We start from the raw sequence: 14,648 nt of genomic DNA on the forward strand, positions 1-14,648 counted from the left end.
AGCCTCACATGGTCCATCTTCCTAGTGCATGTAGACCCTGATGTGGTGGGTTGCCTGCGGACGTGGGCTTGAGGTCCTGGTTGTTTTCTAACAGATCATTTTGGGTATGTTTTTATTGACGGTGAGGAAATTACGTGTTTCCAGTGAATGAGAGACTTAAAGAACAGTGTTGCAAAATGTGTCCCAAGGGCGACCTGCTGTGAAATGCTGTCTTGCTTGGTTTCTTGGGGAAAATCCAGGGACCTCCATAATGGCACCATCTATTCCACATCGTGTTAGGTTTTAAGGGCAAGAGGATTTTTTTTGTTTTGTTTTTAAATCCTCCGTTGGGATTTGACTTTACCAATCACTGACTCCTCTTATGCAAAATAGGAATGCTGTCTGCAGCCCATAACTGGCAAAAGGTTGGACTTCAGAAATTCCCTGTAGGCTGTTGGAATTAGTTACATGCTTTGGTGGTGTCACCAAAGCCTGTCCACTAAGAGCTGTGCTGACTTCTTTCTTACTCAGCTTTTTCAGTCCTGGCCATAGTTTTGTGAGCAGGGGATTATTGTTACTTGGTGAAAAGGGTGGGAGTAATTCTGCACAGCTAATTTCAACCAGAACGTGTAATTATAGCAACGGAGACAAAGTAACCCAGGTCTTGGTTCTGATTGGCAAGTTGAATCCAGCCCTAGTGTGCCCTGAAAGAAAACTCAGAGTGCTGACCGGAATTAAAGCCAGTTTACTTTGTTTTCCAGCAACCTGAGTAATCTGGGTTGTGGGGAGGAGAGGAAACGAAACCCTCAGCTGGTCAGCCAGAGACAGTAACGTTGATCTTTAGCAGTGCAGGTGTGCTCTTAGACACGTGCCACGTCCTGCACCGCCTGCATTGCGAAGCATTAACATGATGGTGACATTACGGAGCCTCAGATGGTTACCAGTTTGCTCCTCACTTGTGGGGTTTGCATGATACAACCTTGTACTGCCCATAGATCAAGACTCAAATGTACTGTAATGTAGAAACGTTGATTTAGAGACAGGGTTTTTTCTCAGCCCCTCAAAAAGAGATTTCCTTTTGAAAAGGCAGGAGCTTTCATGTTTCTCTTATGCTGTCCAGGCATCAGAAGAAGAGGGAAGCAGAGCACAGTCTCTAGTAGCACAGTGCTAAAGGAGACTGGTTTTTCTTTTTTCTTTCTTTTTTTCCTTTTTTTGTTTGTTTTCATTTATTTGTGTGCTTTTGGTTTTTTAACGTGCCTACGTACCCCTCTTCTCTGTCTTCCATCCCTTATGTTTGTTGGTGGGTGATGAGCTTTTTGCCTTTCCTAGGTGAAAGGAAGCTTCCTCACACTTGCTCCAGCGCAGGTCAGACCTGCTTGGACCCTTGTCTCCCTGCCAGCAGGGCTGATTGTCCTGAGCGTGGGGGATGCTCTCCCTTTGTGCTTGTTATCTGACTGGGGACGCTGTGCCTATTGCTAACATGCGGTGTTATTTCTGAACCCCTAGACAAACCACTGACCAACATGAAGATCCTGGTTATTGGAAAGCTGTCAAAGAACAAGGAGGAGGTGAAGAGCATTGTGGAGGACCTGGGAGGAAAGATGACAACAACAGCTAACAAGGCCACCCTGTGCATCAGCACACAGAGTGAGCAGCCATGCCTTGGTTACTGGAAGCACTGGTAACAGGGCTGAGCAGATTACGGAGGACATGTGTACTTGGATCTGTCTGGGGATCAGTGTTTGGATTAGGAGGAGTGTTTTGTGTGCACATATGGCCTTAGTGTGCTTGGAAGAGTAAAGATAGGTGTGTGCTGTTTGAGTTTTGCTTACCTAGCACGCTAGCCCTGCGCCTTGCGCCGTAGGGCTCTGTTGGGTCTGCGGCAGCTGGAGCTCGGGTCTGTATGCAGACCATGCTGGTGAGCCAGCCACCCTTGTTGGGATAGGGGATGCTGGGAGCTGTATCCATGGAGAAGCCTTGGAGAAGCTGCAGAGTTGACTGTGGATACCTGAGAGCAGTTGTTTTCTCTGCTGGCAGCATAGGCTCTGCTCTTGCTCGCTGTTGGAGGTGAGGTGCAAACTGATTGCTGAGGTAGATCTACTCTCACATGCCAGGACATCTAAGAGGGACTGTACAGCCCCAGCCCAGCTCTGGGAAGGGGAGAGCTGGACCAGCCAGATCAAACAGATGTGTTCCTGCTCCAGCCCAACCCACAGCTTTGAGCTGATGGGGATTTTGCTCTCCAAAGAACATGGTGAATCCAAAATATAGTGGGATTTTGTTTCCCCAAAGTGTTATGGAGCCCTGGATCATGGACAGAGGGAGGAGCTAAGGTCTGAAACCTCACTGATACTTCTTTTTTCTCTGTTTCCCACCCTGCTTCTGCAGAGGATGTGGAGAAAATGAGCAAGAAGATGGAAGAAGTGAAGGAGGCCAAAGTCCGTGTGGTCTCAGAGGAGTTTCTTCAGGATGTGAAATCCTCCAGCAAGGACTTTCAGGAGCTTGTGTCTCTCTGTGCACTTTCACCTTGGGGTGCAGAGGTGAAAATGGAGCATGAGGAAATGGTCGTGGATGGGAAGTGCAGCAAGCCCCCAAGTCTGAAGAGTGCTGGGAAGGGCAAAGAAGAACAAGGTGAAGGACAAAGCGATTGTTTCTCCACAGGCCTGTTCAGTGCTGTGCATGCGCAAAGCCAAACCTGGGTATAGTCTATCCTTGCCCGTTCCTTGACTTCTCTGCCCTTTTTCTCATAATAAATTTAAATTATGAGACCTCAGGGCAAAACTAGCTTTAAGTAAACATGAAGCTGTCTCGTGAGCTGGTTCTTGTTTCCCCTCGTTCAGTCTTGCTTCAGAGGTCTCCTGTGTTGCATGGGCTCAGGCTCCCTGACAGCGGTCCAGTCTCCTCCTCATAACACGTCAGCTTCTCTGCCATGGGTCCACATTGCAGCTCCAACGTGGTGCTGAGGCACCAAGATGTGACAGACACTACTGTGGCCCCCAAGGGTTGTTAGAAAGTGAGAAAATACTGAGATCCAGAGCAATGGGTCGTTGTTCTACTTGATTTAGAACATAATGGTTTTTCAACAGAGTGGGAGAAATATCCCCCACCAGTGGCATTCCTCACCAGTGCTACAGAGAGCTTGCAGTATTAATGCTGGGCAGCGAACAAACCCATCAGATCTGCTCAGAACCCGCTCCTTTCCGTGCCCTCCGAGTGTAGGTTTATGTCATACGATCGGGTATGTTACTGCCAGGCTATCTCACATGGTACCGCCTCCAGAGGACCTGAAGGTTTTTAAAGCTGCCCTGTGAGGTTTTTAAATCCCATTTAAACACAGCTACAAATGTGAATCTTACCTGCTGTGCAGGTAAAAAAAAACTATGCGGCCCACCCCTGGGTGCTAGGAGGAGGAAGATAGAACCTGGGGAGATCTTATTTTTCATTGAATTGGCGGGGTAGGGCCTGCAAAGTGGCTGCTAAAGCCAGGTTAAAAAAAGCCCTTGAAGTCATTGTGCTCACGTACTGGGAATCTGATCTGAAGCCTCCTTATGGTGATAATTATGCAAATTGAGAATTGGAATGTTAATTCAAGTCAGACTGTGTTACCTGCCTACTAAAAATACTGACTCTTTCTCTGCAGGACCTAGCAAGTCTGAGAAGAAAATGAAGCTAACGGTTAAGGGTGGAGCGGCAGTAGATCCTGACTCTGGTGAGTGATAACTGCCTCTGCTCCACACACAGTCTTCGGGATGCGTGGTCGTTTCAAAAATGCTTTTCTGCAAAAGGATAAGGGTTCCATAAAAGTCACGTGACTTTTAAAATCAATTGTTATCAAAGGAAGGATATTGACTGACATCCAAAGCTGAATATTCCACGATTTTCTAGTACAGCTTTCAGAAGGACCATGTCAACCGAGGCATGCGCTGTGCTCAGCTTCAGGAGCATCTGTCAGTGGGGTGAATAACGGCCCAGCCAGCAGCGGCCACAGGTCTGGGTTGGGCATCTGTCCCTGCGCTCTTCAGGGGACAGCTGATGCTGCTTTCCAAACCTACGGTGCACGGACATTGTTCCAAGAATCCGCACTGCATCCAAGGCCAGCATTTGATGCTTCAGTCCATTTGCTAATGTGACGCCTGCATCTCTCTTTGAGAATTCCTCCAGCCAGTCATGGAGTGTTAAATACTGTATTTTAGATGGTCCTTGGTCAAAAATAACCATTTTTTCCTCTAGATAGAATCGAGGTTCTCTCCAGTGTGTCTGAAGGTGTATGCTCACAATTTATTAAAAAGAAACCATGCTTCAAGTAGTTGTGAATGAGCACGTGGTCATTGTTTTTGTGATATCTTTGTTAAGAGTCATGCTATTTCATGAAAAGTTTGGGTGAGTGCAAATGTAGGAAGGAGATCTAAAAATGGTAACCTTGTCTGTGTCCTAATTTATTTCTTCTCTGTAGGTTTGGAGGATTCTGCTCATGTCTTTGAAAAAGGTGGAAAGATTTTCAGCGCAACCCTGGGCCTAGTAGATATAGTGAAAGGAACAAATTCCTATTATAAACTGCAGCTGCTGGAGGATGACAGAGAAAACAGGTGAGTTTAGAAATACTCACTAGAAAGACTTTCCTTCACTTTTTTCCAGTTAATGCTGGATTTTCGGCATCTACAAAAGCAAAAGATGAGTGAAATGTCTTTTTGAGGAGGTGTGGATAGGTATATTTATTAAAAAAACCCAAAACCGCAAACAAACAAACAAAAAACCACTCCAAAATACTCCCCAAAGCCACCAAAACCCACAAAACAACCAAACAGCAAACCACCCATGCAGAGATCTCCTCGCTGTGTGGAGACATTGCTTTGTGGTGTTGACAAAACCCAAGGTGGGAGGTCAGTAGGCTTGGGGAGTTGCACCTGGTGGTGTTTATTACTGCATCCTGGGATGAGCGAGGCACGTACAGTTGGTGTCTTGAGGACTGGGTTAATTGGCTAGCAGGAGGGTCGCACTGCTCTGACTGATGGCTGCCCTTGAAAATACAGAAGCAGAATTTGGTGAAGGTTCCTTTGTTCTAACAACGAGACCCCACGTGTACAGTTGGCGATGTTGGAAATCTTTCCTGTATTCTCCAACTTACTCTTGTCTTCTAATTGCAGAGCTGTAACTTCGGGAAACAAAACCAGATTCTAGCTGTTCTTCCACAGTGTGGTCCTGAATTGCGTGCCCTGAGGCTTAACAGGATGCACTGAAGTGGCCAGGGGATGATCATGTGTTCAGCTTTCCAGTCTCAGCAGATGCATAGCAGAGCTGTCCAGTGGTTGCAAAACTGAGTAGATAAAGAAATGGAGAGGGTTCTTCACAGTGAAACTGCTCCCCCAAGCCCATAAGGGGCACACAGAAATCCAAGGGGGCTAATGGCTGTCAGCAACGGCCTCGGTTCAGCTCTAGATTTGTTGTACTTCACCGTGTTCATAATAAGCTTTGATGCTGGCCTTTGTATGTGAGGTTTGTATCTGGATCTGCGATTCAGTGCACGGAGGGATCTCAGTGCCTGCGTTTTGTGCCTGGCCTATTAGAAAGGTTGATTGTACGTCTATAAATACTATGAAAGCTCACCCAAAGTGGTGTCAGTAATACCAACAAATACTTGAGAGTTACTTCTGGTTTTCCTAAAAATCTGAACTCTAGGATGTGAGGCTTAAAGATGCATTGCGTTGGGTTTTCCCAATAGTCTGATGACTCGTGTTTGTGGAACATTAGGACTGAGGAAATACTAGCCTCTCTTTTTCTGCTGTTCACGTGTTTATCCTCCGGGCTCTAGGTCTGGTGTGTTAACACTGGGCGTTTTTTCACACCAGTTCTTGGATGTATGCTCTCTGGTGGCTCTTCTGCTGGTCTCTTGCAGTCACAGGTAGAGATTGTCTTCCATAAAATGGATGGTGTGCAAACAGCTCCCTCGCATGCAGTCCCGTGGTCGTTGCAGTGTCAGTTTCATTTGGACTGAGATCTGGAGCGAGTATCTTATGTCTGCTCTTTTCTCCTGTTTCACTTCTCTAGATACTGGGTGTTCAGATCTTGGGGTCGTGTGGGCACTGTAATCGGGAGTAACAAGCTGGAGCAGATGCCGTCGAAAGACGATGCTGTTGAACACTTCCTGAATTTGTATGAAGAGAAAACTGGCAATTCTTGGCATTCGAAGAACTTCACTAAATACCCCAAAAAATTCTACCCGCTGGAAATCGATTATGGACAGGTAACTCTGAAATGTCCCTGTACCAGGTGAAGCATTGCTCAGCTCCTTTGCTACAGCTGTTCTGTTCAGTGCTCACTGTTGGATCACTTACACTTAGCAAACCCAAGGAATGAACTGCAAGTGCCACTGTTGCATCTTCTCTGTGCTACCGGGAGGCTGCTGTAGATCCTCGAGTGTTATCCATTAAAATAGATGTGCTGGGAAACTAGACAGGTTTCTGCTGTCAAGTTTGAAGTCCGTTCAGTTGCCTGTTCCCGTTTACTCAATAATTTTAAGGATGTTAATTTGAACTTAATTCAGCAGTTGTTTCACATACATCCTGTCTGAAAACACCATTTTTTAAAATGTAAAATAGGTACTTCTCGTCTGTCTTCAGCATCCAAAATTCTCCCAAATGCTGAAGCAACTCCTGTGCAGCATTCAGCTTAGTGCACGTATTGAGCAGGCTGAGAAAGACGAATTACTCATTGCCAGTAAGAGTTGGTTATTTAGACAGCTAAGCTAAATGTGAATTCTCTTCCTTCTGCCGAGCGAGGGTTTGTGTGTTTATTTAAAGGCATACCCATAACTTAAACTATTTTTAGATTAAATAATTGATTGCTGTTAATAGTTACAAAGATACCAGAGAACATATTTTCAAGCCATTGCATTTTAATGTGGCCAAATTACCGGATGTCATCTTTCAGTGCAAAGTACTCAATGCTTAACTTTGATTCTGGAAATTTGAACATTGCAGTGGCAAAGTGACTGCTACACGGCAACGTACAGTGATATTCTGATGCATCTGGCAGATGTTTTATTGGTGCAACACATGAAGGCATCTAGATGGTATTATGGCTGGTCAATGATTCCTGGACTCTTCTATGACAGTTTAAGTTACTAAATTTAGTAAAACCAGTTACTACATCTTTATTTTGTCATAAAAGCAACAAAGGAAACAGCAATTTTTTCATATCAAGGTCTCTGTGCAGCAGAAAGCTTGCAGAAAACGTAATTAATGCTGTTTCTTGAGGTGAAGCAGAGATATTCAGAGAGTTCCTATTCCCTTGATTCTCCTTCTATTTTACTTCTTGAAATAACATCTGCCAAATTACTGAATGGGTGGATTTTAAACCCACTTTGTTCCAAAATGTCAAAGCAATGTCCCACACTCCCCACGAACTTCAGGATAGTCATAGTATGCAGACATTAAATTGGTTTTGAGTTGTTACCATGGCAGCCAGCCTGGTACTTTTATCCTTTATGATTTTGCTAATTCTGATGCTATTTTTTCCTCCCAGGATGAAGAAGCTGTCAGGAAACTGACAGTAGGTGCCGGGACAAAATCAAAACTTGCTAAGCCAATCCAAGACCTCATTAAGATGATCTTTGATGTGGAGAGCATGAAGAAAGCGATGGTGGAATTTGAGGTGACTACACACATTTCTCATATTTCTCACTTCTAACCCTCCATCATACTTAAAGAGACAGAAGCAAGTTCTTTGCAATCTGGGTAGCATCATGCTTCCCAGAAGTTAGCACAAGTTTTAGATTGGCCTTAAAATAAGGACAAGTCTGACCAGAATTTGCCCAACACTGGCCGTAATAACTTAGTTATGATACGTGCAGTTCTCAAAACATGGGCACGTTCTCTGTTCTTCGGTGGGGAATGTCTGTGTCAGTGTCTTCAATTTAACAAGCCTATGAGAAACTTGTCTGCCAGGCCTGGGATCAGTAATCGTTCTGTGTTTTTTGCATCCTGACCGCTGTTCACTTAATGCTCTTTAAATATCGACACAGGTAACCAGTCTGCAGGTGATGTGAGGCTGGAGGCAATTCTTTTTTTGTGAGGCAGGCAGCGCTACCACTAATGCGGGTTGCAAATGAGCACGCAGCTCAGATGTGGCAAATGCTGCCAGTTGATACGTACACCAATGAAGTGCCTTGACAAAGTCCAGGTCTTCTTCTGAACAGAACCAACCTGAGATTATTTTTTTTTGTGGATTTTTCATTTGTTCTAACAATACCCTATTGTCATCCATTCTTCTTTCCTCCATATGTCTCGATCCATGCTTCTAACAAGCTTTCAGAGAGTGGTCTGGTAGTATCATCTGTCTCTCCTTGCTTAGAAACAGTTCTGCTGGTGTTCAGTTTGTTTTAATGCAGCCATTCAAACTGAGTTAATTCTAAATTACAAATGTCAGTTTTCTTCAGCCAGCTTAATTATCCTGCTGTAAGACTTCGTATTTAAGCAACTGTTTGCTCTCTGTCTCGGTATTTTGTCTATCTACTTTTTAGAGCAGGCTTTGCACCATGTTGTAGTTTATCTGAAAGCTATCAGAGGCTTTCATTCTGCAGTACCTTGGGTTAATCGTGTTCTGTATCTTCAGTGGTTCTTTACATCAAAGTCTTCTAAAATATTAATTCTTTGTAACAGGAGCTGGCTAAAGACTCTGAACGCATCATCATCTGATGTCATTTGGTTTTGTAGAATTCTCTTGAAACTATGTTAATTCACACCATCTGCAGATCTGCAGGAGACCTGGGGAGTCCAGATGGGGCTGTCCTCCTATCAGATTTATCTTTCTGTTCTGTTGCTGCCAGACAGCTGTTTCCCGTTAGAGGAGGTAATGCTTTTTCTAGTTAGAGGTTTCTGTGCATCCTCTGAAAACCACTGCTTGGTTCCTTTAATCAGCTTGATCTCAAGACTTTGATTCCATCCAGGCACTCTTGCTCTGCCAGGGCTGTAACAAATTCTTAGTCTTTCCATTACGTGACAATAGATTTATCTGATGCATTTCTCTTTTTGCTTCTAATTTAGTTTTCAAGAGTTTTACCTCAGCAAACATAGAGTAGTTTATTACAATTATCTGTGTCGTTGGCTCACATGAAGTGGCTAGTGAGAGGACTGAGTCTATTCCAGTGCTGTGTCCTCTCTCGCCTAGGTGGAAGGTGAACATCTCCGTTGCCTCTCATGACAATCTGGGTGCACACGTCGGTGACATGGAGCTAATTCTTCATGTTACCCTTAGTGCACCTGGCAGTAATTGCAGTGCAGCTGTTCTAGACCCAGCCGCTTGGCTGCTGTGCTCTTTTGATGCTTCGAAAGGTAAAGTTTTGAATACAGTTTAGCTTCGTGTTAGCTCTGCAGGCCTCTGTTCGCTTCCCGTGTCTCACAAGAGACACAAACTCCAGCCCTCCGGCTGTGTGTGGGCTCTGTAAGAGATACATTACTCAACCACATTGTGGAGGGATGTCTTAGTGTTTATGCTTGTGTGTGTTAGTTTATCGGTTTTATAACTTGTAGTTAGGATGGTGTCTGCAGCTATTCTGCACATCCAGGTTAAATGGCCCGTTTTACTTTACTATCATGCCCCTCATGATTTTTCAGCTAATAATTAGATAATGCAGATGGATGGTACTTCACAAGAAACTATTTGCCTCAAAGGTTTGGGAGCTACACATCTATTACAAGTTGTTTTCCATTAGGTTATTAATCTTGGCATTGTGACTCTTGTGTCCCCAAGATGTGATCAGTTTTGATGTCTGTCTTCTGTCTTGCAGTCAGTCCATCTTGGCTTTTTTTATTATCTGGATTTACATATGCTTAGCTGCAGTTACAGGTGAACGTCCTCCTTAGCCCGGTACAGGGTGGAACTCTTCATCACTTCAGGGCTTGCACACCAGTCTGTAGCTTGGAAGAGCCTTCTGAGTTCAGCTTGCAGAGAAGATTTGCATAAAGCTGGGTTTCCTGTCTCAGTAGTGAATAAATAACACAGAACTTATCCAGACAGTACGTGATATACATAGTTTCATAGGATCTTCTGTCCTTCAGCTGAATCTTAAACCCATCCGGTTAAGTAAAAGCTAGTTTGACCTGCAGGGTGTATGGAGAAGCACTGTCAAGAATCCAGAGGGTGTGTGAATAATCTTTTTAAAAGACTCTATTGGAGTTGTCTTTTGTTGAATGTTTTTGCATTCAGATGGTCCTTAACTGTTCAAGGGTTTAATGCAAATCCAGAACTCTTCCAAGATCCATCAATACACAAATAAAAATAACAAAAATTAGATCAGTCACTAAGGCAAGCGGCTCTGGCGCTGGTGTGGTTTGCAGCAGAGCGCTCTAGCTTGATGCACAGGGCAGTTTCCTGAACCGGGGGAACCACAGGGGGTGCCAAGAGAGCTGCCAGGATCGTGCAGCTTGTGTCACAGCAGCTGACAGGACCTGGGCAGGAAAGAAGCCTTTAGGGAGCGCTGGTGACCAGGGTATGCAAACAGGGCGTGGCATGGCACGTCAGGAGGGGTGTGGTGTGGCAGTTTGTGTGGCAGTTCATATGGCAGAGCATGGCGGAAGGGTGCTGAAGCTCGACCAGCAAGCAGTGGTATCTGCTCAGCAGAAAGCCGTGTCCTCTTTAAGCTCTGCAGCCACCATGGCTGACATAGCTTCCCAGAGCGAGCTCCAGTGGGAAGACAGTGCCAGGTTGCAGGGTGTGCCAGTGCCAGAGGGCAGCCGTGAACACACCAGTGGGAGGTGCACCCAGGTAGAGTGACAGAGCTCTGGGAGGAGGTGAGTAGGTTGAGGAGTACCACAGAGTGTGAGAGAGAGATAAGACAACTGGCCTACCTTCCTTGGGACAGGCCCAACAGGCAGACAGGATGTATGATACAAAGGATGCCCCGTCCTCTCTCCGCTGAATGTGGTGACTCAGGGGACAGGGGGCAGTGGCGACAAATTCCTGCCCAGTACAGCAGGCACGTCTCCTCTGTGACTACCTCACCTTTCCAGTTGTCCTTGCGTAATAGGTATGAGGCTTTGCAAGTGGAACCAAACAATAATGAGGGCAATGGTTCATCTAGCTTGGAGGTGTCGCTGAGGTTATGTCAGGCTACACCCTGCTTTCTTTTCTTTATGAACTGCTTTCATAGAGAAAAAAAGATGGCTCATTCTCGGAGGAGACTCCCTTGTGAAGGGAGCAGAAGGCCTGATATGCCATCTGGACCCACTTCTTAGGGAAGTCTGCCCTTCCTGGGCCAGGGTTAAAGATGCAGCAAGAAAGCTTCCTACTCTGTCATAGCCCTCACATTATTATCCATTACGGATTTTTCAGGTAGGCAGAAGTGAAGCTCAGCAAGAGGTCTGAGGGCAATCAAAAGAGACTTCAGGGCCTTGAGATGACTGATTAAGGGATTAGAAGCACGAGTGGTGTTCTTTATCCCTCCAGTTGCAGGGATTAATGTGGGAAGAAACAGAAAGACCCACCAGATCAATACCTGGCTCAGCCTGGTGCCACCAGCAGGACTCTGGGTTTACAGGAGCTCAGGCTGCTGGTGGCAGACAGGGGACACCGGTCTCCAAGAGGGGAAAGGGTCTTTGTGCAGGGGTGGTCAGGGCTCACTGAAAGAGCCTTAAACCAGATTTGAAGGAGGAAGGGGATAAAAAGCAGGCTTGCTGGAGATAAGCCTGGGGGTGGAATGCCTGTGTTTAAGGGATGATATGCTAGTGAGGTCCTTTGGTCTGCTGTCTCAGTGGAGGTAGAGGATGGAGATCCATGCAGCAGCCAAGATGCAAGGGTTATTGATGTATTAGAAACCACAGAAGCACCTGCGAATGATCATGTAGGATTTATGGCTTCTTCCCCGAAAAGGTGTCAGGATCAGTAGCTCAACTGAAATGCATCTACACCAGTGCCAGCAGCATGGGCAGTAAACAGGGAGAGCTGGAAGGCATTGTTCCGCAGGAAAACTGACATAATTGCCGTCGTGGAGACATGGTGGGATGGGATGACTCGCACAACTGTGGAGTGGATGGCTATAAACTCTTCTGAGGGGATAGGCAAGGAAGGAGAGGCAGTGGGGTAGCCCACCATGTTAGGGAGAGTTTTGATTGTTCAGAGCTTATTGATGGTGACCATAAGAGTTGAGTGTTTATGGGTAGAAATCAGGGAAGGCCAACAAGACAGGTATCATGGGTGAGAGTCTGTAACAGACCATCCAACCAGGATGAAGAGGTGGATGAAATATTCTATAAGCAGCTGGGAGAAGTCTCATGATTGCTTGCCCGTAACAACAGAAAGAGGATCAAGGAGAATCTCTGTCCTCTTTTGGATATGGGGGTAAACACGGTGACCAAGGCTGAGGTACTTAATACCGCCTTTGCCTCAGTCTTTAAGACCAGTTGTTCTCTGGGTACCCAGCCCCCTGAGCTGGAAGAGAGTGAGCAGAATGAAACCCCCAAAATCCAAGGGGAAGTGGTCAGGGACCTGCTACACCACTTAAACACACGCAAGTCTATGAGGCTGGATGGGATCCACCCAAGGTTACTGAGGGAGCTGGCGGAAGCACTCACCAAGCCACTTTCCATCATTTACCAGCAGTCTCAGCTAACCAGAGACGTACCAGTTGACTGGAGACTGGCAAACAGGATGCCCGTCTACAGGAAGGGCCAGAACAAGGATCTGGGGAGCTACAAGCCTGTCAGTGTGACCTTGGTGCTGGAGAATGTTGTGGAGGAAATCATCCTGAGTGCCATCATGTGGCACGTAAAGGACAACCAGGCCATCAGGCCCAGTTAACATGGGTTTATTAAAGGCAGGTCCTGCTTGACTAACCTGATCTCCTTCTATGACAAGGTGACCTGCTTAGTGGATGAGGGAAGGGCTGTGGACACTGTCTACCTGGAGTTCAGTTAAGCCTTTGACACCATCTCCCACAGCATTCTCCTGGAGAGACTGGCTGCTCATGGCTTGGACGGGCGTACTCTTTGCTGAGTAAAAAACTGGCTGAATGGCTGGGCCCACTGGGGTTAAATCCAGTTGGTGGCTGGTCACCAGTGGTGTTCCCCAGGGCTCGGTGTTGGGGTCTGTTCTCTTTAACATCTTTATCATGATCCGCATGAGGGGATCGAGTGCACCCTCAGTAAGTTTGCAGATGACACCAAGCTGGGTGGGTCTGTTGATCTGCTTGAAGGTTGGGAGACTCTGCAGAGGGACCTGGACAGGCTGGATCGATGGGCTGAGACCAGTGGTCTGAGATTCAACAAGGCCAAGTGCTGGGTCCTGCACTTGGATTACAACCCCCTGCAACACTACAGGCTTGGGAACGGGTGGTGGAAAGCTGCCCGGTGGAAAAGGAACTGGGGGCACTGGTTGACAGCAGCTGAATATGAGCCAGCAGTGTGCCCAGTGGCCCAGAAGGCCAATGGCCTCCTGGCTTGTATCAGCAATGGTGTGGCCAGCAGGAGGAGGGAAGTGGTTGTCCACCTGTACTCCGCACTGGTGAGGTCACACCTTGAATGCTGTGTCCAGTTCTGGGCTCCTCTCTACAGGAAGGACATCGAGGTGATGGAGCGTGTCCAGAGAAGGGCAGCGAAGCTGGTGAAGGGTCTAGAGCTCAAGTCTTACGAGGAGCGGCTGAGGGAACTGGGGTTGTTTAGTCTGGAGAAAAGGAGGCTGAGGGGAGACCTAATTGTGCTCTGCAACTACTTGAAAGGAGGCTGCAGAGAGGTGAGAGTCTGTTCTCCCAAATAACAAGCGATGGGACAAGAGGAAATGGCCTCAGGTTTCACCAGGGAAGGTTTAGATTGGATAGGAATATTGGAAAATTGAATAGGAAAATTCCTTCTCTGAAAGGTTTGTCAAGCACTGGAACTGGTTGCCCAGGGAAGTGGTGGAGTCACCATCCCTGGAGCTATTTAAAAGTTACGTAGATGTGGTGCTTAGTGACATGGTTCAGTGGTTGACTTGGCAGTGCTATGTCAGAGTTTGGACTTTATGACTTCAAGATCTTTTCCAGACTAAATGACTCTTAGGATTCTAAACACAGCAACCAAGACACCATTTTAACTCAGTTGCTTTTTTTTTTTTTCTGATTTTCTTTAATGAATACGAAGCATCTGATTAACCTCTTTGCATTTGACCCTTGATAATTGTCGGGTCAGCTTGGAAGAAGGTGTCTAGATTGTACCTAGAGACACAGATGATCTTATGAGCAGGAGTTATTTCATTCAGTTTGCTTCTTTACCAGCCTGAAACGTATGGTTACTGCAGCGACTGAGGAATCCATCTGACACCAGGTCAATATTATACTTTTAACCAGACTAGTACCCTATTTTGTGTTGCCCTAACATGCATGCTTAGTTTCTTACTGCAGAATTCCTTTGGTATAGGATGTCTTCTCAGTAGTGTGCACTGTCCTTCTGACATCATTCCCCAGTCCACAGGGATCAGTACCAAGTGTGAAATGTTTCCGTTCTTCGTGTAGTCAGTTCTACCAGGATGGAGAGATTCGTTACCTAGAAACTAGAAAGGGAACGCTGCAGTGACTTCAGTGTAGTGAAATCCTCTTTAAATTGTTTAAATCTTCACCAGATTGACCTGCAGAAGATGCCATTGGGAAAACTGAGCAAGAGACAGATCCAGAGCGCGTACTCCATCCTTAATGAGGTTCAGCA

At 46.1% G+C, this 14,648-nt stretch overlaps 1 protein-coding gene across 1 annotated transcript in view; it reads left to right on the forward strand.

The window, feature by feature from the left end:
- The window catches only part of PARP1 (poly (ADP-ribose) polymerase 1), a 33,592-nt gene that overhangs the window by 11,480 nt on the left and 7,464 nt on the right, over nucleotides 1-14,648 (forward strand). Inside the window, exons 8-14 of the mRNA XM_010135795.1 lie at nucleotides 1,486-1,626; nucleotides 2,368-2,610; nucleotides 3,620-3,688; nucleotides 4,433-4,565; nucleotides 6,025-6,220; nucleotides 7,501-7,629; nucleotides 14,566-14,647. Coding sequence (XP_010134097.1) covers nucleotides 1,486-1,626; nucleotides 2,368-2,610; nucleotides 3,620-3,688; nucleotides 4,433-4,565; nucleotides 6,025-6,220; nucleotides 7,501-7,629; nucleotides 14,566-14,647 — 993 coding nt within the window. The remainder of the gene's footprint in view (nucleotides 1-1,485; nucleotides 1,627-2,367; nucleotides 2,611-3,619; nucleotides 3,689-4,432; nucleotides 4,566-6,024; nucleotides 6,221-7,500; nucleotides 7,630-14,565; nucleotide 14,648) is intronic.

Source organism: Buceros rhinoceros, unplaced genomic scaffold (genome assembly GCF_000710305.1).
Source record: "Buceros rhinoceros silvestris isolate BGI_N320 unplaced genomic scaffold, ASM71030v1 scaffold4175, whole genome shotgun sequence".
Lineage (NCBI taxonomy): Eukaryota > Metazoa > Chordata > Aves > Bucerotiformes > Bucerotidae > Buceros > Buceros rhinoceros.